Genomic DNA, 27,068 nt, shown 5'->3' with positions numbered 1-27,068 from the left:
TCTTACATCTTTGATTAAACCTTACATCTCTCTCTTGGATTACTTGCTTTGGGGGAAGCCAGCTGCCATGTCAAACAACCCTATGGAGAGACCCAAGTGGCAAGAAACTGAGGCTTGCCATCAACCACGTAAGTGAGCTTGGACACACATTCTCTAGCCCAGTACTGCCTTAGATGACTGCAGTCCCAGCTAACGCTCTGATTGCAGCCTTGTGAGAACCCCTATGCCAAAACTATCCAGCTAAACTGCTCCTAGATTCCTTAACCACAGAAACTGAGATAATACATGTTTGTTTTAAACCACTAGGTTTTGCGGCAGTTTGTTACACAGTAATAGATAACTAATACACCTGAGAAGGAATGGCAACAGCCTAGAATTTATAGTAAGAAAATTTGGGATCAAGTCTAGGCAATGGTGCTTAATAACAGAATAAACCTGGGTAAAGCATTTCCAGAGCCTGAGTTTCCTTACTTGGAAAATGAGAAAACTGAGACTATAATAATATACTACAAACTAAATAGCATATCCTAAAAGTAGAGCATAAAATCATCAAGCTAGAAATAAAGTATCTAGCAAAAAAAAAAAAAAAAAATCTGATCCCTAAGGTAATGAGGTTCAGAGATCTCATCTAAAATAAGCAGAGCCCAGGAAACCAAGATGGCGGCATAGGTAAACACCTGAACTTGCTGCCTCGCACAACAACTTCAAAACTACAACTAAAAGACAAAACGGATATCATCCAGAACCACAGGAAGGCTGGCTGAGTGGAAATTCTACAACTAGAAGGGAAGAGAAAAGCACACTGAGACTCAGAGGAGCTGCAGAAGTAAAGTGCAGAGGTATGGAGGCGCGCGAGCGCGGAGAGGGCTGGCAACTGAGTACGCAGCTAGCTTTTTCAGTCCGGAGGGAGACACAAGCTCCCAACTGCTCTGAACTCCAGTTCCGGGCGAGACTCTGGGGACCCAGACTCATTCGGGGAGAAACTGGATTGTCCGGCAGCAGGCGAAACTCGAGGGCGGCTTTCTCTCAGAGGTGCTTGCAGCGATTACCAAGGGACACTGAGACCCGGGGGCCTCTTAGGGCAGGGAAGCCATGGCTGTTTGCTCCGCCCTGAGACTCTGCCCCACCCAAGCTGAGCGCAGAGGCTTTTGCATATGAATGGCCTGGTCCTTTGAAATCTAAACTTACCTAACAAACTGCAGCTGAGTCAGAGAGACCCAGAACATCCAAAAGAAGGCCCAAGACCCCACAGCAGCTTGCAGTGCTTCACAGCTGGGCCTCATCTGGGCACCTCCAAAACCCAAACAAAGAAGAGGAATCTGCAGATCTCTCCATAGCTCCTGCTGGGTGGCCTCAGGAAGAGGCTAAATTAGCACCTCCTTGGAGATCCAAGAGCCAGTGTATCCAGGGGTCAGAGTAGGACCATTCAGATTACAACTCCTCAGATCCATAAGGGACACACTTCAGTGAGCACCAAAGCCCTACTGAAGCAAGTCTTGCCTCATAAAGATGTCTCCAGCACAGAAGTTCTCCCACCGTAGACACAGCTGATCTTCACAGCCAATAGGCCTGGAGGTCAATTCCTCCCAGTGATACCAACAACAATCAAGGCTTAACTACAACAAGACTGTGCACACAGTCCACAAAGGGGTACACCAAGAGTGTCCACCTCAGGTAACTGGGGAGGCTGGGCCACTGGGCCCTACAGGACACCTAGCACACAAAGCCACTCTACCAACTCAGGGAAGCAACCAAAATGCGGAGACAAAGAAACAGGTCACAAATGAAAGAAATGGAGGAACGCAAACTATTGGATTATAGAGTTCAAAACCACGGTTACAAGGTTTTTCAAGAATTTTCTAGAAAAGGCCGATAAATTTAGTGAGACCCTCGAGGATATGAAAAAGGACCAACTAGAAATTAAGCATACACTGACTGAAATAAAAAATAATATACAGATATCCAACAGCAGACTAGAGGATCGCAAGAATCAAGTCAAAGATTTGAAATACAAAGAAGCAAAAAACACCCAACCGGAAAAGCAAAAAAAAAAAAAGAATCTAAAAATATGAAGATAGTGTAAGGAGCCTCTGGGACAACTTCAAGCGTACCAACATCCGAATTATGGGGGTGCCAGAAGAAGAGAGAGAGCAGGATACTGAAAACCTATTTGAAGAAATAATGACTGAAAACTTCCCCCACCTGGTGAAAGAAATAGACTTACAAGTCCAGGAAGCGCACAGGACCCCAAACAAAAGGAATCCAAAGAGGACCACACCAAGACACATCATAATTAAAATGCCAAGAGCAAAAGACAAAGAGAGAATATTAAAAGCAGCAAGAGAAAAACACTTAGTTACCTACAAGGGAGCACCCATTCAATTGTCAGCTGATTTCTCAACAGAAACTATGCAGGCCAGAAGGGAGTGGCAAGAAATATTCAAAGTGATGAACAGCAAGAACCGACAAAGATTACTCTACCCAGCAAAGCTATCATTCAGAATTGAAGGTCAGAGAAAGAGCTTCACAGATAAGAAAAAGCTAAAGGAGTTCATCACCGCCAAACCAGTATTATATGAAATGCTGAAAGGTATTCTTTAAGAAGAGGAAGAAGAAGAAAAAGGTAAAGATAAAAATTATGAACAACAAATAACTATCAACAAGTGAATCTAAAAATCAAGTGAATAAAAAATCTGATGAACAGAATAAACTGGTGAATATAATAGAATCAGGGGCATAGAAAGGGAGTGGACTGACAATTCTTGGGGGGAAAGTGGTGTGGGGGGTGTGGGAAGAGACTGGACAAAAATTGTACACCTATGGATGAGGATGGGGGGGGGGGGGGGTAAGGGCAGAGGGTGGGGTGGGAACCGGGTGGAGGGGAGCTATGGGGGGAAAAAAGAGGAACAATTATAATAATCTGAACAATAAAGATTTATTAAGAGTCAAAAAATAAAATAAGCATAGTCCAGCCACGGTGGCTCAATGGTTGAGCATCAACCTATGAACCAGGAGTTCTGTTTGATTCCTGGTCAGGGCACATGCCCAGGTTGCAGGCTTGATCCCCAGTAGGGGTCGTGCAGGAGGCAGGTGATCAATGATTCTCTCTCATCACTGATGTTTCTATCTCTCTCTCCCTCTCCTTTCCTCTCTGAAATCAATCTATATAATAAGAGAGAAATATGCTAATTATTCATTACGCCCTGAGGTGTAACGACCAACTGCATAAGACCAGATCACGGATCTGCAGGAGGGTGGGGCAGTGAACTACAAGTGGACTGGAGAGCTACAGAAGGGGGTAGGGCAGCAAGCTATGGGGGGGGGGTAGGGGAGAGGGGAGCTACAGGAGGGCAGGGCAGTGGGCGAGAGCTACAGGAGGGCGGCAGCGACTGCGCAGGGCAACTAGTAAAAATATAAAACTAAATAAGCAGAAAACTCATCTGATACATGTTATTTTTTTTAAAAGCTTTTCATATCATCTTTGAATTGAAATAAAGGATCAGGTTAATTCTAAACACCCAAAAGATATGAAACAAATGCAAATACAGCCTACTTACCCAAAAGTAAAATTTGTATCATTATTTCAGACCTAGGACACTAAGACTATATAGCTTGCAAGCAGTCTAAAAAGTTGGAGGTCTACTTTATTCCAAGCAAAATTTTTTATATTCCCTAAATCACAGGCCTGGTATTAGAATGAGGTACACTGAGCCTCCTTTCTGCACACCAAACTGCTTTCTCTTGCTCAAAAAAATGGAGGTACCAATTGTGTTGTCAGATGGTTTTTAAGGAATAAAGATAATATACATATATAGCATAGCAGTTCTTGGGCATTAACGATGGGAAGACAGCCCTGGCTGAACTGCTCAGTTGGTTAGAGCATTGAACCTGTATACCAAGGTTGCAGGTTCAATTCCCAGTCAGGACCCATACAAGAATCAACCAATGATAAGTATCAAAAAAGAAAAAAGAAAGAATCCACCAATGAATGCATAAATAAGTGAAACAACAAATCAATGTTTTTCTCTCTGTCTCTCTCTCTGTCTCTCTCTCTGTCTCTCTCTCTGTCTCTCTCTCTCTCTAAAATCAATGAATAAAACTTTTCTAAAAACAAGGCATTTCTCTCTCTCCCTCCCCCTTCCTCTTTCTCTCTAAAATCAATAAACAAAAAATTAAAACAAAAATAAAGCAGAAACAGCAATGGAGAAAGAAAGACTTAAAATATGATTTTTCAATTGCCTCTAGTTATACTGGTTGTTAAGAATTGTGAGAGCCCTAGCCAGTTTGGCTGAGTGATTAAAGCATCAGCCCACAGACAGAAGGGTCTCGGATTTGATTCCAAGTCAAGGGCACGTACCTGGGTTGCAGATTCAAGCCTCGGCTTGGTCAGGGTGCATTCGAGAGGCAACCAATCAATGTGTCTCTCTCTCTCTCTCTCTTCCTTCTCCTCCCTCCCTTCCATTCTCTAAAAAAAAAAAATTAGCCAAGGCCGGTTTGGCTCAGTGGATAGAGCGTCGGCCTGCGGACTGGAGGGTCCCAGGTTCGATTCCGGTCAGGGGCATGTGACTTGGTTGCGGGCACATCCCCAGTGGGAGGTGTGCAGGGGGCAGCTGATCGATGTTTCTCTCTCATCGATGTTTCTGACTATCTATCCCTCTTCCTTCCTCTCTGTAGAAAATCAATAAAATATATTTAAAAAAAAAAAATACTTGCAAAAAAAAAAATTAATCCACAAATGAGGCTTAACAAACAATAAAAAAATAATTGTGAGAAACCATCAGATCTCAGGAGGCAGGAATCTCCTTGGGCCACTATATACATAATCTGTCTAGTTAACACAGTTCTGGCCAGGCTGCTAGGACAATGTAAGCTGAAAAGGTACCAGAAGCTCTATCTCTTTGGCCTTTTTCTACCTCCTAACTGCTGCTATTCCATATCTTTGGATTAAAACAGCCACCCACGATCACTGCTTCAATGCATCAGCCCTATTCCTCATGCAATGTGCCTATAAGTGATAATGAAGATTATGTACAGAATCCAAATTGTGGTTATACTTTTTCCCCCTTCTGGAAAGATGTATATTATAAACCCAGGCCGTAAAATGCTCCCTGACACTTCTCCACACTAATTTGTTTTTCCTGAAGTATACACAGAAATTTTGTGACTACAAATGTCCTATCACTCAACTATAAAATAGATTTGCACACATTAAATAAACCACAGTCTCACTCATTTGTGGAATATAATGAACAATATAAATTGGTGAACAAAAATAGATCCAGACACATAGAAGCATCGAACAGACCATCAAACCTCATAGGGAGGGCAGGGGAGTGTGTGTGTGGGGGGGGGGGAGGTAAGAGATCAACCAAAGGATGTCTATGCATGCATATAAGCATAACCAATGGACACAGACAGCAGGGGGTGAGGGCCTGTGCTGGGGGGCAGGAGTGGGCTGGGAGAGGTCAATGGGGGAACAAGGAGACATATATAATACTTTCAACAATAAAGTATTTATTTTTTTTTAAAAAAACCCACGGTACTTACACATAGAGATCCATGGGAAATTCCTTCATCATGTGTGTTACAATAAACTCTACCATCAGGTCTGAATAGGGAAAGGAGAAAAATTAAATCAATCAGAATTAAATTCATTCCTTGCCTCTGAGTTGGAAAAAAACATCTGAGTACACCTTGTACTCATGCTGAGTGGCATCCACTAAGCACATATTTATTCACATGAACTTAAATTTATTTTACATAAGGCACTTTTGCAACACTTTTCACCACCTGCCACTTGTAAAATAACAAGAAAATTAGTTCACTCTCCTACTTCCAGAAGGATGCCTTGACCTGCCAATAAATTCAGATTCAAGGGAGAGTTCGCTATACAGGTTTTTCATACCATGGTACTAATACAAAAAGCCAGAGGGGAATCATACTCTGAGAACCCAGTGAAGAGGTACTAGTAAGCAGAGAGGAAATTATGGATCACATCCATGTAACCAGAGACTCAGCTCTAAAGCAATGTCTATCTCATGTCACTATCAAGCTCAGTTTGACAGATATTGACTGAAAAGGTCCATTAGGCTTTGGATCAATAGAAGTTTATTATATAGTCTTAATCATTGTTCCTAAAGTCAAGTAGATTTAGGAACTAGGGCTTAATATTCAAATGAAATGAGATTAAGAGTTCAGATCATTCCCCAAGGAAAATGCAGCATTCTAACAAAATTATCTAAGATATAACTCTGTCAGCCTCATCTCAGTTTAATTTACTCAGAGGAAGTTTTGCAGGCCTTGAACTTTAAGCCTCTTGGCCAGCTGACGCAACAATTTGAACCAAGAAAGGGAGGGAAGAATTTGAAATCTTGATCAGGAATGAGATACTTTACAAATGTAAATCATGTCTCAAGCTTAGACTTACTCATTTATCTCTTTAGAAATATCTTTTTCTTTGAACAAGAGCACCCTTTAATTGAGCATTTTATTCATTGGAACTGCTTTACCAAACTCAACAAAAAATATGGTTTCTTAGGCCAGGGAAGAAACATAACTAATAAAAACTTCTCTGAGGAAGAAGTATATCAGCCAGGATTTATGCTTCATCTTAATCATAAAAACCTGTCACTGACTCAGAAAAATACCAATTATGATGATACTCACCCAGGACTGCACATACTAAAGGACGGCAGGGAAGGTTCTTGTCCGCTGCCTTCTTCCTGTGTCGCATAGGCTTCAAACAAAAAAGAAATGAAATTAATAGGCATCTGAATTGACATCCAATGGATCATCACCATGGGTTTCATGCCAATAACATCACTACCACAGAGATGCTATCTTTTCTAGTGGTGGGGGTGGGGTGGGGTAAGGAGGACACAAATGCTACTCGTTATCAATGCAAGCCTATGGTAAAAACACAATTCACAGCAAAATAACAGCCCCAAAGGGTACTGGAGCATACTACACTTGGGAAAGCTGTTGTTTTTTACTTTGATTTTACAAGCAACATTACTAACAATAAAAAGAGGTATACTAATATTTTTCATTGATAAAATAATAAAGAAAAAAAGAGGACAAAGTGACTGTGTAAAGGCAGCAACAGTGGCAGTTACAAAAAAACAAAAGTAGCCCAGCCAGCGTGACTCAGTGGTTAAGCGTCGACCTATGAAACAGGAGTTCATGGTTCCATTCCTGGTAAAAGCACATGCCCAGGTTTCGGGCTAAATGCCCATAGGGGGCATGCAGGAGGCAGCTGATCAGTGATTCTCATCATTGATGTTTCTGTTTCTCTCTCCCTTTTCCTTCCTCTCTCTGAAATCAATAAAAACATCTTTTTTTAAAAAAAAGATTTTTTTAAAGTAAGTTTCAGATATAAACCTCTATGTGGTATTTTTAACATACCTCCAAGTTTTAGGAAATTTCCTGATCCTTCATATTCTATTTCCCTCACTACTTAGATGAATAAACAAAGCAGCATTTAGTCTTAACTAACCAAAGATCATACTACATTTTGAAAACAAAAGGCTTAGGACCATCTCCTTGTTAAAATCTATGTTACTTATACATTCTTTTTTTTTTTTTTTTTTTTTTAGATTTTTTTATTTATTTTTTTATTTTTTATTAAATAAATCTTTATTCAGATTATTACAATTATTTCTCCTTTTTTCCCCCATAGCTCCCCTCCACCCATTTCCCACCCCACCTTCTGCCCTTACCTACCCCCCACTGTCCTCATCCATAGGTGTATGATTTTTGTCCAGTCTCTTTATGAACCCCCCCATACCCCTTTCCCCCTGAGAATTATCAGTCCACTCCCTTTCTATGCCCCTGATTCTATTATATTCACCAGATTATTCTGTTCCTCAGGTTTTTAATTTACTTGATTTTTAGGTTCACTTGTTGATAGATATGTATTTGTTGTTCATAATTTTTATCTTTCCTTTTTTCTTCTTCCTCTTCTTTAAGAATACCTTTCAGCATTTCATATAATACTGGTTTGGTGGTGATGAACTCCTTTAGCTTTTTCTTGTCTGTGAAACTCTTTATCTGCCCTTCAATTCTGAATGATAGCTTTGCTGGGTAGAGTAATCTTGGTTGTAGGTTCTTGCTACTCATCACATTGAAAATTTCTTGCCACTCCCGTCTGGCCTGCATAGTTTCTGTTGAAAAGTCAGCTGACAGTCGTATGGGTGCTCCCTTGTAGGTAATTAACTGTTTTTCTCTTGCTGCTTTTAATATTCTCTCTTTGTCTTTTGCTCTTGGCATTTTAATTATGATGTGTCTTGGTGTGGTCCTCTTTGGATTCCTTTTGTTTGGGGTCCTGTGGGCTTCCTGGACTTGTAAGTCTATTTCTTTCACCAGGTGGGGGAAGTTTTCGGTCATTATTTCTTCAAATAGGTTTTCAGTATCTTGCTCTCTCTCTTCTTCTGGCACCCCCATAATTCTGATGTTGGTACGCTTGAAGTTGTCCCAGAGTCTTCTTAGATTATCTTCAACTTTTTGGATTTTTTTTTTTGCTTTTTGCTTTTTCGGTTGAGTGTTTTTTGCTTCTTTGTATTTCAATTCTTTGACTTGATTTTTGTGTTCCTCTTGTCTGTTTTTGGGTCTCTGTATAATATTTTTTATTTCAGTCAGTGTATGTTTAATTTCTAGTTGGTCCTTTTTCATCTCTTCGAGGGTCTCGTTATATTTATCGGCCTTTTCTAGGATATTCTTAAAAAGCCTTATAACTGTGGTTTTGAATTCTATGTCCAGTCGTTTGTTTTCCTCCATTTCTTTTGTTTGTGATCTGATTCTTAGATGCCGCATTTTCACTGCTTCCCTGGGTTGGTAGATTTGTGTGCTAGGTTTCCAATTTGGCCTAGTGGGTCTGCCTCCCCAGTTAACCTGAGGTGGACACTCTTGGTGCACCCCTTTGTGGACTGTGTGTACAGCCTTGTTGTAATTAAGTCTTGATTGTTGTTGGTGTAACTGGGAAGAATTGACCTCCAGGCCAGTTGGCTGTAAGGATCAGCTGTGTCTATGCTGGGAGAAGTCCGGTGCTGGAGACAGCCTTATAGGATTAGACTTGCCAAATTGCAATAGCCTCTGTGCTCAGCTTGGATGGGGTGGAGTCTCAGTCTTGGCTTCCCGTCAGCCTTGCCCTTGCGCGCACGTGTGTGCCTTCAGTCCTCTGCCTTCCCGGCTCCCGATTCTCTGCCCGAGAGTCCAGACTCCCCCCACAAGAGCGTGGGTCCCCAGGGGCTCGCCTGGAACTGGGGTTCACTGCAGTCAGAACTGGGGCTCACTTCAGTCAGAACTGAGGTTCAGTGCCGTCAGGAGCCTCTCACTCCCTTCCGCTAGTGAATGCCTGTGGCAGCCTCCGCAGCCTTTGTGCGCACTGGCGCGAGCGGACTTTCAGTCCTCCGCCTTCCCCGGCTCCTGAGTCTCCGCCCGAGAGTCCAGACTCCCCCCACAAGAGCGTGGGTCCCCAGGGGCTCGCCCGGAACAGGGTTTCAGTGCAGTCAGAACCGGGGTTCAGTTCGGTCGGGGGCTCCCTTCCCCCTTCCGCCAGAGAAAGTCAGCCAGGCTCTCAGCCGCCCTTCCTCTCTGCGCGCACAAAGCCCCTTTGCCGTACCTCCAATTCTCTGTGAGCTTTTCTCTATCCTTCTAGTTGTAGAATTTTCACTCAGTCAGCTTTCCTGCGGTTCTGGATGGTGTCTGTTCTGTCTTTTAGTTGTAGTTTTGAAATTGTTGTGCGAGGCAGCAGTTTAGGTGTTTACCTATGCCGCCATCTTGGTTTTCCTCTCCTACTTATACATTCTAATACTACTACCATGGGTAATAATCCATCCTCTCTTAGTAAGAAACAGCTCCATGACACACACAAAAATCCCAACAACAGGCATGTGTTTGTTGAGTAACAGTCAAGCAAGAACCCTTTAGCACAATATTCCACCCACATTTGTTGCAAGTAGGTTCAAGTTCATCCACCCCAATCCTGCCAACACAAAAATAAATTTCCTCTAAGAAAAAACAAGAAGCAAAAAGTCATACCTACCATTTTATGTAAGTTTACTCGAAAATTCATGTTGTCATCATGCAAAAATGCATTGGCATACTGATCCTAATAAAAATAAAAATATAGAGACAAAGTAAGGAATGAGAGCCATACTTCAGTTTGTAATCTATCACACTTCCTACAAATCCTTGGTCTTTAAGAACTACTTTCAAGGATCAATTGGAGAGTTAATAGGATGAACTTAGAGCCTTTATGTCAAACCCTACTTAAGCCATGAGATTTTACTGTGGAGTAATTCTCAGTATGTCTCTAACGGGCCCAAAAACTCTAAGCAAATTACACACAATAAAAATTAAGGCACAAGGACTTGAAGCAAATGCTGAGAGGAATCTGTTTTCCTATTCTCTCTTCCTTCCCATCTGCCCAAGGAGCCTACTCCGTTTGTGACAGCTTGAAGGTTTCCACAGGGGCTGCAGGATGCATGTGCAGGCTCTACAATTGAGAAGAAAGGTCTGCAGTCCACTGGGAACGGGTTTGGCATAGCAGAAGAAAACTGCTACACAGGCAGCATGGCAGTAGGCAAGACCCTGTCTATCTCTGGCTTCACCAAAGACTGATGGGAAATCAAAAACATCTCACCATGGATCAGTAATAAACATCCCTTGGCCCTTTCCCAACACCTTAGCTGAAGATCTGACATGCCTATAGACTAATTACTAAGAACTGTTACAATTTGTGAAAAACAACTCCTTTAAAGATTTTCTTAGAGCCCAGACAACATGGCTCAGTGGTCAACTAGGAGGTCACAGTTCGATTCCCAATCAGGGCACATGACCTTTTGGCCTTGATCTCCCATGGGGATTGTGCAGGAGGCAGCTGATCAATGATTCTCATCATTGATGGTTCTATCTCTCTCTCCCTCTCCCTTCCTCTCTGAAGTCAATAAAAATATTTTTTAAAATATTTTCTTAAAAATATTTTTGAAAAGCAATTACACCCGGCCCACTGCTAATCAGCAGCTCTTCTATAACAAGCTATCCCTAACCTAGTGAAAAGGTCATCTTTCACAGAGAACATAAAAAGGGAAAGACAGAGAGATCTCTCTCTGTTCCACATAGACCACCTTTAATGTTTTAATGAAGGGGTAGGTTGAAACTACAAATTTAGCTCTAAAATTAACTCAAGTTCTGCCACACCTGTGTTGCTACCAAGATCCAGGGTGAGTTCAGGACTACTAGTAATTAATTCAAGCAAAAGTACCTTCTTACAAAGCAAAAGCATCTCTTCTTTAACTCCTCAGACTCTTGTTCACCAAACTGCACTCAGCCCAACTTCACTCACTTTCCAATTGCCTTCTTTGGCTTTTCTCTCCACCTCACCCCACATAGAAACCTGAGCTCCTTTTATCATTTTGTGAAGTGGGAAGACCCAATCTGAGCAGCTTCAAAGGGGCAGGATTATTTTTTCTAAAGAGGGTTAGGTCTCTCAAACTATTAAGAGCTAGAATCTGCCCTGGTTTGTTGCTCAATGGTTAGAGCGTTGGCGCTCAGACTGAAGGATCAAAGGTTCGATTCCCGGTCAAGAGTATGTACTTTGGTTGCAGGTTCAATCCCTGGCCCTGGTCAGGATGTGAGCAGGAGGCAACCAATCGATGTGTCTCTTTCACATTGATGTTTCTCTCTCTCTCCCCTACCCCTTCCACTCTCTCTTAAAAAAAAAATAGTAATAAGAGCTAGAATCTTCCAGTTCTCAATTACAGCATGTCATAATTCATTAATTCATCCAGTAAATATTAATTGAGCCTCTACTATGTGCCAGACACTGAGACTAGACTGGTGAGGGAGACATAATACCTGCTATCAGAGCTTACATTCTAGCAGGAGGAGGCAGACAATAAAAAAGGGACATATTTTCTCTCCCAAGCTTTAGGACCCTAAAAGTCAGAAACTGGGTGAGAAAGGCAGAAAAGGATAGCACTCTGTAAGAAATGAGCTAATAACAGAAGATGGATGAAACCTACCTCTGCAATACATGTGAGGATAATCAGGCAGAGTTTGCCACTATGAAGCCGGTGCTCATCTGTAAAATAAAAATAAAATCCTTCTCTCTAAATCATCCATACCATGTTTCTATTAGAAGAGAATAAAAATGTGTATCATCAAAAAGAACATTCATTCTTTCTTTCCCCACAAGAATTCATGAATTCATGAATCAAGGTTCTACTAGAGTAATTCTTGCTTTTCTTCTAGGCAAAAGAATTCCCCCAGAAGATTATTTTTCTTAAATATTCTTGGTAGTCTGATGGACAGCTAACTACCTTCTGAGAGCCATTTAATTACTGTAATGGTTCTACTGTCATGGCCCAAATCATGGCCATGTCCTTTGCTTTCATATCAGCCCTTTGCTTCTCAATAGTCAGGTCCATTCCCTTTCCAACACTTCCTCATTCACTAGCCATTAGCAACACCATCTATACCCACCTAACTATTCATAGCAAATTGGCAGTGGAATCAGAAAGAAACTAATTGGAGATCAGGGTCAAGCCCATGCTTCTCCTTGCACTGTGCACATTATTTACAAACAGGAAAGCTGTGAACTGGATCATTTTTCTTCCTGCCAAAGTCATTCACTCTATATACTTACTTAGTACCTACTATACAGCAGGTAGTGCACTGGGCACTGAACAAAACAAAGGACCCCAGTCTCCCAGAACTCACATTCTAGTTATTAAAAAAGAAGAAAACAACCTTGAAAGTAGGGCTCTAAGCCCACACTCAGGACCAAGAAAGAGCTATCATCCCCTTCAATTACCAGAACCATCAAAGCTTATTTACTTTCAAGGATCTTTGTGGGTGAGGGGGTGAAATGAAGGTAAGAAGAGGTGCACACCAAATTATCCAGAAGAGACAAATGGCTTATGATGTTTCAGGTTAGCTCTGACAGGACACAGATTGAAGTTCATTCTGGAGAGGAGATCTATTAACAAATTACAGTGCTATAGTAAAGTGAGCTAACAGTACTTACCCTAACATTAACCTGCTACTTCCCCAAAGATGGAATCTATCAACTAAAACCTGACAATTAAAAAGCATAATGGAGGTTATAGTCCAGAAATACATTTACCTCTCCTCAGAGAGAGGCAGTGCAAAAAGAGTCATGATGGCAATCCCCAGCTGACATTCCCCACAGCTTACATCAGAGCCCCCAGGCAGGGAAAGAGAAGTGCCCCTGCCATGCAAATCTAGATTCATGACACTCTTCTACCTCTACCTCTGGCCACTGAGTTTCTCTGGCATTATTCTCCCTTCCCCCAAAATCTGATGAGCAACTCCCATAGGAAAGCCTACGGCTACTTCTCCACTTTTAAAAATTATGAATGCAAAAATAAGACATATTTTATTATGAACATTTTTTAATTCAGAAAAGGACAATAAAAACTAAGCTTAATCATACCACCCAGATGTCGTATCTGTTAAGATTTTGGTGAATCAACTTGCAGTCCATGTATAGATATACATGTATTTTTAAATATTTTTGCCTAATGTCTATTTTTAAGATTAAGCAGATTCTCCTTTAAAGTGACAATACTCAAGTCAGAAGAACCTCAGGGGGAAAAAAGGCTTTGAAAGCAGAGCCAAATCAAGGGAGAGATAAACACAAAATTCTGGAGAATTGAGAGGAAAGGAATAACTGAGAGGAAAGGAGACACACAGGTAGCTTCAATGTCATTAATAATTGCTTAAGTTGGGTGGTAGGTTCACATATGTTCACTTTATTATTACACATTATAATGTACTAGAGGCCCAGTGCATGACATTCATGCACTGGAGAGGGTCCCTCAGCCTGGCCTGCGCCCTCTCCCAGTCTGGGACCTCTCGGGGGATATCTGCCTGCCATGGAGGTGGGAGAGGCCTCTGCCACTGCCGAGGCACTCGCCAGCCGTGAGCCCGGGTTCCAGCTGAGTGGCGCTCCCCCAGTGGAAGCTCACTGACCACCAGGGGGCAACTCCTGCATTGAGCGTCTGCCTCCTGATGGTCAGTGCTCAACATAGCGACCAGTCCTTCCACCATTCGGTCGATTTGCATATTAGCCTTATATTATATAGGATGCTATATATTATAAACTTCATAACAATATTCATATATATTAAAAGTATATGTATTTATATCTGTAATAATAAAAGCATAATATGCTAACTAGATCAGACATCCTTCCGGATGTCCCTCTTGATGACCTTCCAGATGAAGCCAGGGCTGTGAGGGAAGCCCGGGTCCCGGGTGCCAGAGGGAAGCCAGTGCCAGCAGTCAGGGGAAGGAAGGCCTACTCTTGCATGAATTTTGTGCATCAGGCCTCTAGTATATATATATATATATATATATATATATATATATATATATATATATAATGATAGATAATGAAGAAAAAAAGATAATTCCCAGAAAGGGTGGGGGCAGGGAAAGCAGAGCCAAGAATAAATGGCTTCTATGCTCCCAAAAAATAATGAGATCTCTTTAGCAAGGGCATGCAAGTCAGGAGCTTAAGAGACAGGAAGAGAGCCAGTCCAATGAAGCCACACAGGAGCCATTTTTGAAATTAACGCTTCATCATACCTAACCTTGCCCCTTGCCATATTTAGGCTGCTTGTTGGCAAAGACCTAATTCAGCCTGTGTTTAGAGAAACAGCCTGAGGCAAACCATAGTGCAATTAATCTGCCCTCAATTTTGCCTTCCATTTTATGGATGGCAAAATGACCAGGACAAAGAGGTTTATATAATCATTAAAGCTAAAAATGAGTTCCCAGGGCCTCAATTCACTGTGTTATATCAAGCAAAGCTAAAAGATCATTTTCAGGGTCACATCTATAGTTTCTCTTTGCTGCAATATGTTGAGAGAAAGAAAAAGGTTACCCCTTCCCATAAAGGAGAAGCAATGGCCTCCGGAAACACTGATACACCAGAGTTGTCTTATCCTTGCCTGGCTGATCTCACTTGCCAAGTCCCAAAGGTTCACCATCTCTGCAGCTCCCAATGGACTGCCCTATGTTAGGAGTTTGTGATATGGGCTTCTAGCATCTTTCTTGAAAGCGCACACTCACAAGGCGTAACAGAAGAAAAAGTCTAAGTTTATAAGGCAGAAATCTCCAAGAGCTAATGCAGTATGTATGAGTGTAACAGGATTTAGATTCTGCCCACCCAGCTTCCTTTGAACTCTGGCAATTTATTTCCCTTATTTATCTTTTAGTTTTCTAGCTCTGTCTACCAACGTTTCCTTCTAACTCCAAAAGCCCCATATCCTGGTCTTACCCTCTTACGCTGCTTTTCGACTCCATTCTGGAATTCCTAAAACCTGCCCAGCCCACCTGGCAAATACTTAATGCCTAAGGGAATCTTAAACCACCTCACAAAGCATTAGTCTCTCCTCATGGAAAGTAAAGTGACAAAAGCAATAGTATTTTAGCAATTTTGTTTCTACAATGGAACTGGTTTTTTTGTTATCTGGGAATTTGAAGCTTATCCATAGACCATAATTTAAGAACCCAAAACAAATTTCAACTACTGAGCAGAGAGAACAGTTGGTTTCTAAAATAGGATTTAAAGATTCTTACAAGAAAGGCTAATTTTAAAGAAGAATATACACCAACTTGTTAAGAATAATTAATTCTAAGGAGTTTCATTCCAAAACAATTTCACTTTGCTAGTTAACCACTGCTAGAATGTTTTATCTTTAACAAATACTATTCAAATTACTTTTGTAATTAGGGAAAAAGTATCTTTGTAAATGGGAGAAGCCCACTGGATCAACCAGTAGGTACTAAATAAAATGCTAGTTAAAATATTCATTAAAATGCTATGTGTGGCCCGGGATGTGTGGCTCCATGATTGAGCATCAACCTATGAACCAGGAGGTGGCAGTTCCATTACCATTTGAGGCACCATGCTCAAGGTTTTGGGCTCGATCCCCAGTAGGGGGCGTGCAGGAGGCAGCCAATAATTGACTCTCATCATTGATGTTTCTATCTCTCTATCCCTCTCCCTTCCCCTCTGAAATCAATAAAAAAATTTTTTCTAAATACTATGTGTGGCTAAGAAACTATCAGTAATGAAAAACATTTTTGGGACAACTGGGAAAAACTAAATATCAACTGAATATTACATGATATTAGAGAATTATTGTTGATTTTCTTAGCTATAATAATGGATATCTTGGAAAAGTCTTTAATTTTGAAATACATGCCAAAGTACTTAAGGTGTGAAGTAGAATGATGTCTACAACTTACCTTAAAATGATTCAGCCAAAATAATAACAACACACAAATAAATTTAGAGACAAACCAAATATGGCAAAATGTTAATGGGTACATGAGTAATCATTGTATGATCCTTTCAACTTCTCTGTATATTGGAATTTTTTCACTTTAAAAAATTGGAGGAAAAATACTATCTAAAAGGTTTATTTCCAGAGAATCCCACTAATATGAGGTACCTAGAGTAGTCAATTCATAAAGACAGAAAGTAGAATGGTGGGTGGGGAGGGAGGTGGATGGAGGTGGAAGAGGGCATAGAGGGGATAAATGGTGATGGAAAAATAAAATAAAATTATAAATAAATAAAAGGTGGGAACTGAGTTCCTGATCAGTAAGGCAAAAAAGAGAGATTGGAATGGTGGGCTGGGGAAAGGAGAGAATATAGAGAATGTGGAGTTAGTGTTTAATAGGTACAGAGTTTCAGTTTTGCAAGATGAAAAGAGTTCGGGAGATGGTGGTGATAGCTGCATAACAATGTAAATGTACTTAATGCCACTGAATTGTACAGTTTTGAGTGGTGGGTTTTATGTTATGTATATTTTAGCACAATAAAAAAATAATAGAAATAAATAAAAATTGTGAACACAGATATATCTAGTATAAAGAAAAAAACTGAGTTAAAAAAACACACAAAACTGAGATATATACTGAATGGAATTTGCCAGGTTCCTCCCAATCCTTTTTCACCCCTAGCCCAAAGATTCTACTACCCTACCACCAATTAAAAGATCATAGAAAAACCATAAACAGAAAGAACAGGAACCCAAACAGAATAAACTCAAACTTTCCCATCACCCATTTTTCTCCCACTTTCCACTCTGCATTTCTGGATGGGTACTGACACTTGTATTTTAAGTGTGAAGGAACACAGTCCCTCTGAATCTCACCTCTTCCTACTGTACTCTGTGCAACAGTCCTCTAATTCTCACCACAAGCTGGTGCTTTCAATTCTTGTCCTCAAAAGGGAATTCCTTGAAGTATGCTAATCCCCCCACTTCCCACACAAAAGAGTTTGCATCTACTTACCAAAATCTGCTAAGAAGACTTCCTAGTTTTTTGTAGAGACCATTTTTTTTCTGTTCTATTTTGTAGCACTCCCCCTCCAGCTCCAGGTTTTCCTAACACCACCTAACTGCCATCTGGCAGTGAGAAATCACTCTTTTCCAGTAATCAGGACCATCACCCTGGACAGGAGCCCCAATAGTTCATCTGTGGAAGCTTCAAAATATTAATGCTGCTCCTTGATTCTAGCTAAGAATTCTGCCACACCTCCTGCTTTCTGAGACCCCAAAGCAACATGTCTTCCTTACCTTTGGTGTCCTGCATGACAATCGAGCTATATTTTAAGAAGGTTATCAGTAGATTACTGGTCTGTACATCTGCATCCAGTGGGAGTTCCACAGAACTTATAACTGCAATAGAACAATGAAATGCAGTTAGCGTATATTACTTAACACTTCTACCTCTGTAGCTAATTTGCCAGCAGACAAGGAAATCACTAAATAAGCTTTTTTTGCAACAGAGACCAAGTGCTTATCATAAAACCTTTATCTTCCTAAGCCCCTGGAGTCCTTCCTACTTCCAAGATTAAACCCAATGCTCTTCTCTCCTATCTAGGAGGGCCAGTCTCCAGGAACAGTGCTTTTATCCCAACATCCTAAGAAGGGTATTTTTTTCAGTTACAGTTTACATTCAATATTATTTTGTATTAATTTCAGGTACCAGGGGTCCTCAAACTTTTTAAACAGGGGGCCAGTTCACTGTCCCTCAGACCGTTGGAGGGCCGGACTATAGTTTAAAAAAAAAAAACTATGAACAAATTCCTATGCGCACTGCGGGCCCGGGACGAGTCAGCTGCTAAGCTGGACAGGCAGCGGCACCCGGTGTGCCAGATAAATGCGGGCCGTAGTTTGAGGACCCCTGGGACAATCACATACTTTTCAAAGTATTTCCCCCAATATTTCCAGTACTAAAAAGGGTATTTTTTTTTAAATATATTTTATTGATTTTTTACAGAGAGGAAGGGAGAGGGATAGAGAGTTAGAAACATCGATGAGAGAAACATCCATCAGCTGCCTCCTGCACACCCCCTACTGGGGATGTGCCCGCAACCAAGGTACATGCCCTTGACCAGAATCGAACCTGGGACCCCTCAGTCCGCAGGCCGACGGTCTATCCACTGAGCCAAACTGGTTAGGGCTAAAAAGGGTATTTTGATTCCACTTCTAACTCCAAATAACCCAAAAAGATTCAGGGTCCTTCTTAAAGGCACTTTGATTTGTACCTAAGGGTAAGATCTGTACTAAATATAAATGAGTTTTGCTTTGATGAGTCTCCTGCTTAAAATAAATGACAATTCTTTCTTAATAAGGAGAAATCTTGCTCAATTTTGAGAATAAGCCTTTAGGCTGGAAATACCCAAGATGGAAGGCAGAACTACATTCAAATGACATTCCCCAGTGAAAGGGAGCCTAAAAGGAAATACCAGAAAACAGGAGGACATTATAATTTGAGACAGCCTGGGAACTGACTTTTATAGACCCAGCTGCTTGCTGTTTCCCAAAGAAACTTCCCCTCCACATTATCTAAGCCACAGTCCCAATGACCAGTGAAGGACCAGACCAGGGCTGACGCGCACTGAACAATCTTATGTAAATTCCCCACGTTTCTAGGACTTTAAATTAGACTTAGACATTTTGTTAAGTGCTTTTACACTAAGACATAATACATAAGCAAAAGGAGGCTCATAATGGCCCAGACAAACTAGAGAATCTATAGCTTTCTGCTGTATTTCCATCCATGAAGACTCAACTGAGTTTGGAATATTATTCATAACTAGTGGCCCGGTGCACAAAATTCGTGCATGGGGGGGGGAGGGGTGTTCCTCAGCCCAGCCTGCACCCTCTCCAATCTGGGACCCCTTGAAGGATGTCCTACTGCCTAAACCGACAGTCGGACACCCCTCTCACAATCCGGGACTGCTGGCTCCAGCTGCTCACCTGCCTGCCTGCCTGCCTGATTGCCCCTAACCACTCTGCCTTCCTGCCTGCTAGCCCCCAACTGCCCCCCGCTGCCAGCCTGCTCACCCCCAACTGCCCCCCTGATGGCCTGCTCACTCCAAACTGACCCCCCGCTGTCCTGATCACCTCCAACTGACCCCCACTGATGGCTTGCTCACCCCCAACTGGCCCCCCTGCTGGTCTGCTTACCCCCAACGGCCCCGCCCCCCACCAGCCTGATCACCCACAACTGCCATCCCATCCTGGCCTGATCACCCCCCGGCGACCCAAGCTCCCAGCCCCTCCTTTTTTTCTTTTCAGTGCCTCCTTGAGCGGAGGCCAGGGATGGCTGGAAGCAAGTATCTGGGATTTATTTATCCTCTATAATTGAAACTTTGTAGCCTTGAGCGGAGGCCAGGGCGGGCCAGGGCGGGTGGGAAGCTTGGCTTCCTCCATCGCCGGGGGCAACCCAAGCTTCTTGCTTGCTCCAGCTCCATGGCCGCTGTCATTTTTGTTGGGATTTATTTATTGTCTATAATTGAAACTTTGTATCCTTGAGCGGAGGCCAGAGCCAGCTGGAAGCAGGTATCTGGGATTTATTTATCTTCTATAATTAAAACTTTGTAGCCTTGAGTGGAGGCCAGGGCCGGCCAGGGTGGGCAGGAAGCTTGACTTCCTCCATCGCCACTCGCTCCAGCTCCGTGGCCACCGCCATCTTGGTTGGGTTAATTTGCATACTCACTCCTGATTGGTGGGTGGGCGTGGCTTGTGGGTGTAGCAGAGGTACAGTCAATTTGCATGTTTCTCTTTTATTAGTGTAGATATGTATTCATACTATAATGCAGTGGTTGGCAAACTCATTAGTCAACAGAGCCAAATATCAACAGTACAACGATTGAAATTTCTTTTGAGAGCCAAATTTTTTAAACTTAAACTTCTTCTAACTCCACTTCTTCAAAATAGACTTGCCCAAGCCATGGTATTTTGTGGAAGAGCCACCCTCAAGGGGCCAAAGAGCCGCATGTGGCTCGTGAGCCACAGTTTGCCAACCACAGCTATAATGGATCCCTCCGGAGTTATTATGATATATGCATAGAATGTTTATTAACAATGGGAAATATTTGCATATTATCAATCTATAATACAGAGCAAGCACAGCAAAAAGCCTCATGAGAAGAAATTAGCATGCCTCACCCTTGGCTGTTTTCCCACAAATATAGCCCTAGCCGGTATGACTTAGTGGATAGAGTGTCAGCCTGTGAACTGAAGGGTCCCGGGTTCGATTCCAATCAAGGGCACATGCCTGGTTTATGGGCTCAATCCCCAGGGGGAGGTGTGCAGGAGGCGGCCAATCAATGATTCTCTCTCATCATTGATATTTCTATCTCCCTCTCCCTTCCTCTCTGAAATCAATAGAAATATATATTTTTTAAAAAGACAAATATATTTTTATGTTGAAACTAGAGGCCAGGTGCACAAAATTCATGCACTGGGGGGGGGGGGGCGGGGGTGGAATGTCCCTCAGCCCAGCCTGCACCCTCTCCAATCTGGGACCCCTTGGGGGATGCCCAACTGCTGGCAGTCAGACATCCCTCTCACAATCCAGGACTGCTGGCTCCTAACCGCTCGCCTGCCTGCCTGCCTGATTGCCCATAACCGCTTCTGCCTGCCAGCCTGATCACCCCCTAACTGCTCCCCTGCTGGCCTGATCGCCCCCAACTGCCCTCCCCTGCTGCCCTGGTCGCCCCCAACTGCCCTCCACTGCTGGCCTGATCTAGCCCCCAACTGTCCTCCACTGCTGGCCTGATCTCGCCCCCAACTGCCCTCCCCTGCTGACCTGATGGCCCCCAACTGCCCTCCCCTGTCAGCCTGGTCACCCCGGTGGAAGCCGTGCGGAGCAGCAGCCAGGACCCACCCTCCAGCAGGGCTGAGGGAACCCTGGCGGCAGGCGCACAGAGTGGCCGCCAGACCTCCCACCCCCCCACATGGCCACGGTAACTGCAGCAGCAGGCGTGCAGAGCAGCTGGCCCCGCCCCCACTGTGCGCGCCGCCATCTTGTGACAGCGTTATGATGTGAGGGTTAATTTGCATATTACCTCTTTATTATATAGGATACTAAAAGGTCTTAATTCATGCTACAGGTAAATGACCTGAAACTGTCATTTCAAACTACTATAGCCTATTTTGAAGCTCAGAGCCCATAATCATTCTTTTGTCCAATACATCTAACTGGTAGGTGGGACTTTTTTCCCCATCCACTCACAGCAATAACTGGAAAACTATCTATATATATAAAAGCCAAGCGACTGGAATGCCAGAATGACTGGAACGACCGGTTGCTATGACACACACTGCGGCAGCCAACCAGCCTGATCAGGGCCCCAATCAGCTCCCCCAACCTCCCGCAGCCCCTCCCCCCGTCCGGCCCAGCCCCCAATCGGCTCCCCTACCCTGATCAGAAGTGGAGATGGCCAGCCAACCTCCCACAGCCCCCCCCCCCACCAGCCCCGCCCCTGATAAGCCCCTCCATCGGGGCAGAGCCAGCCGACCTCCCTCGGCCCTCCCCCCCGCCCCCGCTGGCCTGGCCCTGATCAGCCCCCATCGGGATGGACTGGCCAGACCCCACCCGTGCACAAATTCATGCACCAGGCCTCTAGTCTTATATAATATGTAGAAATATAAAAGTGTATGTATTTTTACTTTACCAGAAAGTCCTCTTATGCCAAGGCTGAGTTGTCAAATGTCAAGTCTGAGCTGAGAACAAATGTTACAGCTAAACTGTTGGCTTTGAGTGATATACCTTTAAATATAACTGGGCTACTGAACACCACTATAATTAAAAACCAAAACCTAAAAACAAGTTTATAATATTTAGGACCCCTATAGAGAAGAAATGAATTAGGAGGAAAAAAGAATAAAAATAGTCCTAGCCAGTTTGACTCAATGAATAGAGCATCAGCCTGCAGTTTGAAGAGTCCCAGGTATGATTCCAGTCAAGGGCACATACCAGTTGCAGCTTGATCCCCAGCCCTGATCCTGGTGAGGGCGCATGGGGGAGGCAACCAATCGATGTGTCTCTCTCACATCGATATTTCTGTCTCTCCCCCTCCTTTTCACTCTCTCTAAAAATCAATAGAAAAATATCCCCGGGTGAGGATTAACAACAACAATAAGAACAAAATAGAAGAGAGAGAATAAAATCCCTCACAAATTAAAATCTCCTTCCTAAGGAAATTATTTCTTGATCTCTGTCTTCATAATTCTTTCCAGCAGTCTTTGTCAAGGGAGACAGTCATTTGAAAGTGGGCTGACTCCATCTTCCCACTAGAAAAAATAAAAAGCTCACTAGTTGTAGGTAAGTAAGCACAAATCCTGCCATTGCATAATCAAGTGTGTGGGTGGAAGTGCTCACACAATGAACAGTTTGAAAGGCAGTTCTCTGAAGCATCCAAAGCCCAACATCACATGGAACTCAGATATGTGTGTGTGTGTGTGTGTGTGTGTGTGTGTGTCCATGGTAACCAGGCAGGCTTTATCCTTAAAGAGAAAGAACAGTATTTCCATTGGATTATTCAGTGACCTGAATAAGCAGAGACAATTAGGCAATCCTCACTACTTGTTCTTTCTCATTAAAGTATTTTGGAATTTGTCTTTCAATTTTAAACAGATCCAATTTGCTACCATAGACCTGAATATCAACAGCACCTCCTTGTCATGCTTCTGCATGAATACTGCTTTATTACCTTGAAATGCTACTGCTACAAGTCCAATATGAAAATTTAAATGCGAGAAAGCAGATCAAAGAAGGTCTTTCACATAGAGACAATAGGGAGGCACAAAAAAAGGATCAAAGTTAGATTTCCTGTATTTCATTTTTATAAATATGTTTTTTATTTTAGAGAGAAAGAAAAGGAGAAGGAGAGAGAGATAGAAACATCAATGTTGAGAGGGAATCATCAATATGCTGCCTCCTGCATGCCCTACACTGGGGATCGAGCCCAAACCCCGGGCATGTGCCCTGACAGGAAATCGAACCATGACCTCCTTTCATGGGTGGATGCTCAATCACTGAGCCACACCTGTCAGGCTGATTTCCTGTATTTCTTTACCTAAAATGAGGTCAACATTTGAGGCAAAACATCAAGTATTAACAAAGATTATTTTTTGGTTAAGGTAGTCCATAAAACACACTCAGCTTACAGTTAAACTAACTCAGATGATACACAGTTTATTGGACAAAATTCATAATTTCTTTTCTGTTACCTTTTTCTTAAGTTACAACCATAAGATTTATACAGTGGAAGGTGTTTTTTTTTATTTTTTAGGGGGAGAAGTCTTAAATACCCACCAAACTCCCATCAAATCTAATAATTTTCTAAGGGGGAGTGGCTAACAAACACATAACAGTGAGTAAATCCCAGGTTCACTCTCTCATTCATTTATTCCACAAATATTTACTAAGTAATAACCATGCCAGGCACTATGCTAAACAGAAAGTAGTGATAAAAATATACATGATTCCCAGCCCTGATTCATGTCTTGGTTCTTAATTGCAACTCTCACTAATCTTAGGCAAACCACTTATTTCTCTGGCCTCAATTCCCTCATTTGTCAAATAGTAACGTAAGATAACATTACTATTTCACATTTAAGTCAGTGAGATATTCATAACATATCTCATCTGAGTCTCACAAGTACCCTGAGAGTTTGGCAAGGCAGGCATCACTGACCTCTGAGGTCCTTTTAAGATCTAGCATTTCATGACTCAACGATTCCCTGAGGAGGACATGCCGGAATTATGTAGCTTCTTACACAGAGAAAGTACTTAACTATCTTTCCCAAAGTTTTCTTTGGAGCTTAAGGAGTCCTTCTGAAGGGCAGTATTTTTCAGACAATTTCTTAAGTGAAACAATAGACAACTGTGTTCTTTGTTCAACACAACTATGCTCACCCTGAAAGATTCAAAACTTTATTAATCAAGAAGACAAAAGAGGCTGTGGGCTTACCATCAGAGGAGGGCGGTGTGGTACCAAGTGGTGTGGCTGGGGTTGTTGGAGCAGGACTGACAGGGGTTGTCACCAAGCCTATCTCTGGATGACTCTGAAAAAGAACACAGATGGGTAAGGAAAGAGAAAATCCAGTTCCGCGTATCCTCTGATTAATATCCTTTCTGGTATCCCTGGCCTCAGAGACAGACAGCTCACTGAGGGGGGACTGCTTCAACATTTAGTTCCCATGACTACCTGATTACTGTTGATGCTTGCTAAACACTAACAAGAAGCTCTGTGGGCTAGTTCTTTCTAAGCAACCAAGATCTCATTATATAAGCTTTTCTGTAGAACCATACAAATAAAAAACTGGACTAAACAAATACACAGGATTATTCTAAAAAAAGGGGGGAGGCATTTGCAGTCCTATTTGAACCTGAAAAAGACTACTTTCATCAGATCAACCTCATTTACAGATTATTCTGATGACCACATAGTTGATAATAAATGCAGGTGAGCCAAGAGGATAACAGGTACTATAAAAAGAGCTATGCAGGTGATATCCTTCCTGTTCCACAACAAATTAAGAGTGTGTGGGATGGGGAGGTAAAGACACAGGATACACATACACTGGGGACCAAAACAGATGGCTCCTCTGTCCCTGACCTTCTTTAGCCACCCCTGCCACATCAGCTCTTCAGAATTAAACTGAGTGGAAGCCATTCACTCCTCCTCCCCAACAGCTTTACCAACCCTTTACTTCCTTTAAAATCAGTTAGTTACAGAATTCAGAAAGCAAAGGAACATAGTGAGAATAGTAAATAAAGTCTCATGTTATCAGTTGTGAAAAATTATGTGTCCTACTAAACAGACCCCGAACCAGGACACTGCTTTTTAAGCATGGCTTATTTTTGTTAAACTCAATCAGGGGATCCCATACACACCTGCCCTTTGAGAAAAAAAATATAAGCAAATCTTCCTTTAAAAGAAACCTAAGCCTGGCCAGTGTTGCTCAGTGGTTGAGCGTTGACCTATGAACCAGGAGGTCATAATTCGATGTTGATTCAATCCCTAGTATGGTGCATGTGGGAGGTGGCCGATTGATGACACTCTCTCATCAGTGTTGTTTCTGTCTCTCTCTCGCCCTCTCCCTTCCTTTCTGAAATCAATAAAAATATATTTTAGAAATATGTATTAGGTTTATTTTATTTTTACATATATATGTATGTATGTATATACATACATATATTCATATATATTTAACTTTACAGATAAACCAGGTTGCAGTCTTGATCCCCAGTAGGGGGTTACAGGAGGCAACCAATCAATGTTACACTCTCACATCAGTGTTTTTCTCTTTCCTTCTCCCTTCCTCTCTCTCTAAAAACCAATAAACTGGGAGTGGGTGGGAAGAGATTAACCAATGAACTTATATGCATATATACATAACCCATGTACACAGACAATAGTGGGATAAAGGACTGGGGGGAACGGGGGCAGGCTAGAAGGGGTCAATGGGGAAAAAGGGGAACATGTGTAATATTTTCAACAATAAAGTATTTTTTAGTCAATAAACTATTCCTTAAAAAAGAAAAAAATCCATATGGGTTGATAATACCAAGGGATTTCCAGTGAGCCAAATGAAGTAATCCCAACTCATCTGGGTTAACAGAATCAGCAAAAGCTTTACATGTTATCCAACCCACTTTGCACCAGATGGAAACATACATATCTGAGGATAGCACAAAGCAAAGGCAACTGATGTTACCACCACTTACCAATGCAAAGCAGGGCTTAAACAGACAAAGCCAGAAGGCTTGTCAAGGGAGTGAATCTGTAGGAAATTAAGGAAGAAAAAGGATTGGAGTTTTCAATATAACCAACCTGAGCTAACACTGTGATAAAGTTGCGATTTAAATGAACAGCTTCATAAAGTGCCAGGAGGATGGCCTCATTGGTTCTAAAGAAAAAGAGAACAAATTCTCTTATAATGGAGAAGTTAGAACAATATAACCATCAAGATAAGACTTCACCCCAGCTCCTCATTATCAATCCTTCTGAATTTCTGATGCTTCTTTTATTTCCTCCCCACCCCAATATGTAAAGTGTATATAGGCAAAGAGAAAAAAAGTAAAAAGCCTTAACTTTAATTCCTTAGTTCTTATCTACTTCACTCACTATTTTCGCTCTCTCTGCTTTACCCCAATCCAGTTAAGTCCTTAACTGGCTCAGATACCCAGCCCTCTTGCATTCCACTTCAAAGATAGCTGGAAATAGTTTCTCAGCTTCCTGGGGCTCAATACACAGGAACCAAAGTAGAGGTTTCTAAGAGTTCATTCTCAAGAAACATTTGATATATCACCAAGAAAGTTTGAATCTATAAAAGATTAACAAGAGGTAAAAGAGGTAACGTCTCACACTCTCACAGTTGGTGAGCCCACATTAAGTTCAAGTTACTGCACAAGAATGTCAGGCACTTACTGTACTGAGATTTTCTCATGGGCATCTGCTATGAACATGTTGCCCACCTGTGGAAGAAAAGGGGAATTGCACACTTACAGCAGGAAAATTTAAGAGGAGCTCTGCCTAAGAAGCCATTAATCAGTGAAAAAACAAGCTACTTGCTGCCCAAGGGAATTTGGAGCTCTGGCAGTCCAGACATACATACACACCAAAATCAGCCCATTTTGAAGATCTTAAAAGAATCATAAGTAATAAATGAAATAATGAGAACTCCAAATCATCTTTCTTAAAGGGACTTAAAAACAATCCT

At 42.1% G+C, this 27,068-nt stretch overlaps 1 protein-coding gene across 3 annotated transcripts in view; it reads right to left on the bottom strand.

The window, feature by feature from the left end:
• The window catches only part of ARMH3 (armadillo like helical domain containing 3), a 170,830-nt gene that overhangs the window by 109,719 nt on the left and 34,043 nt on the right, over window positions 1-27,068 (bottom strand). For all 3 annotated transcript variants that reach the window (XM_080642845.1, XM_080642847.1, XM_080642846.1), the window contains 8 exons: window positions 26,777-26,823; window positions 26,180-26,255; window positions 24,314-24,407; window positions 17,619-17,720; window positions 12,024-12,082; window positions 10,043-10,108; window positions 6,667-6,736; window positions 5,548-5,608 (listed from right to left, as the gene is read on the bottom strand). In XM_080642845.1, coding sequence (XP_080498971.1) covers window positions 5,548-5,608; window positions 6,667-6,736; window positions 10,043-10,108; window positions 12,024-12,082; window positions 17,619-17,720; window positions 24,314-24,407; window positions 26,180-26,255; window positions 26,777-26,823 — 575 coding nt within the window. The remainder of the gene's footprint in view (window positions 1-5,547; window positions 5,609-6,666; window positions 6,737-10,042; window positions 10,109-12,023; window positions 12,083-17,618; window positions 17,721-24,313; window positions 24,408-26,179; window positions 26,256-26,776; window positions 26,824-27,068) is intronic.

This window comes from Plecotus auritus (genome assembly GCF_963455305.1).
Source record: "Plecotus auritus genome assembly, chromosome: 9".
Classification (NCBI taxonomy): Eukaryota; Metazoa; Chordata; class Mammalia; order Chiroptera; family Vespertilionidae; genus Plecotus; species Plecotus auritus.
This window is presented reverse-complemented; position numbering and strand designations above follow the sequence as displayed.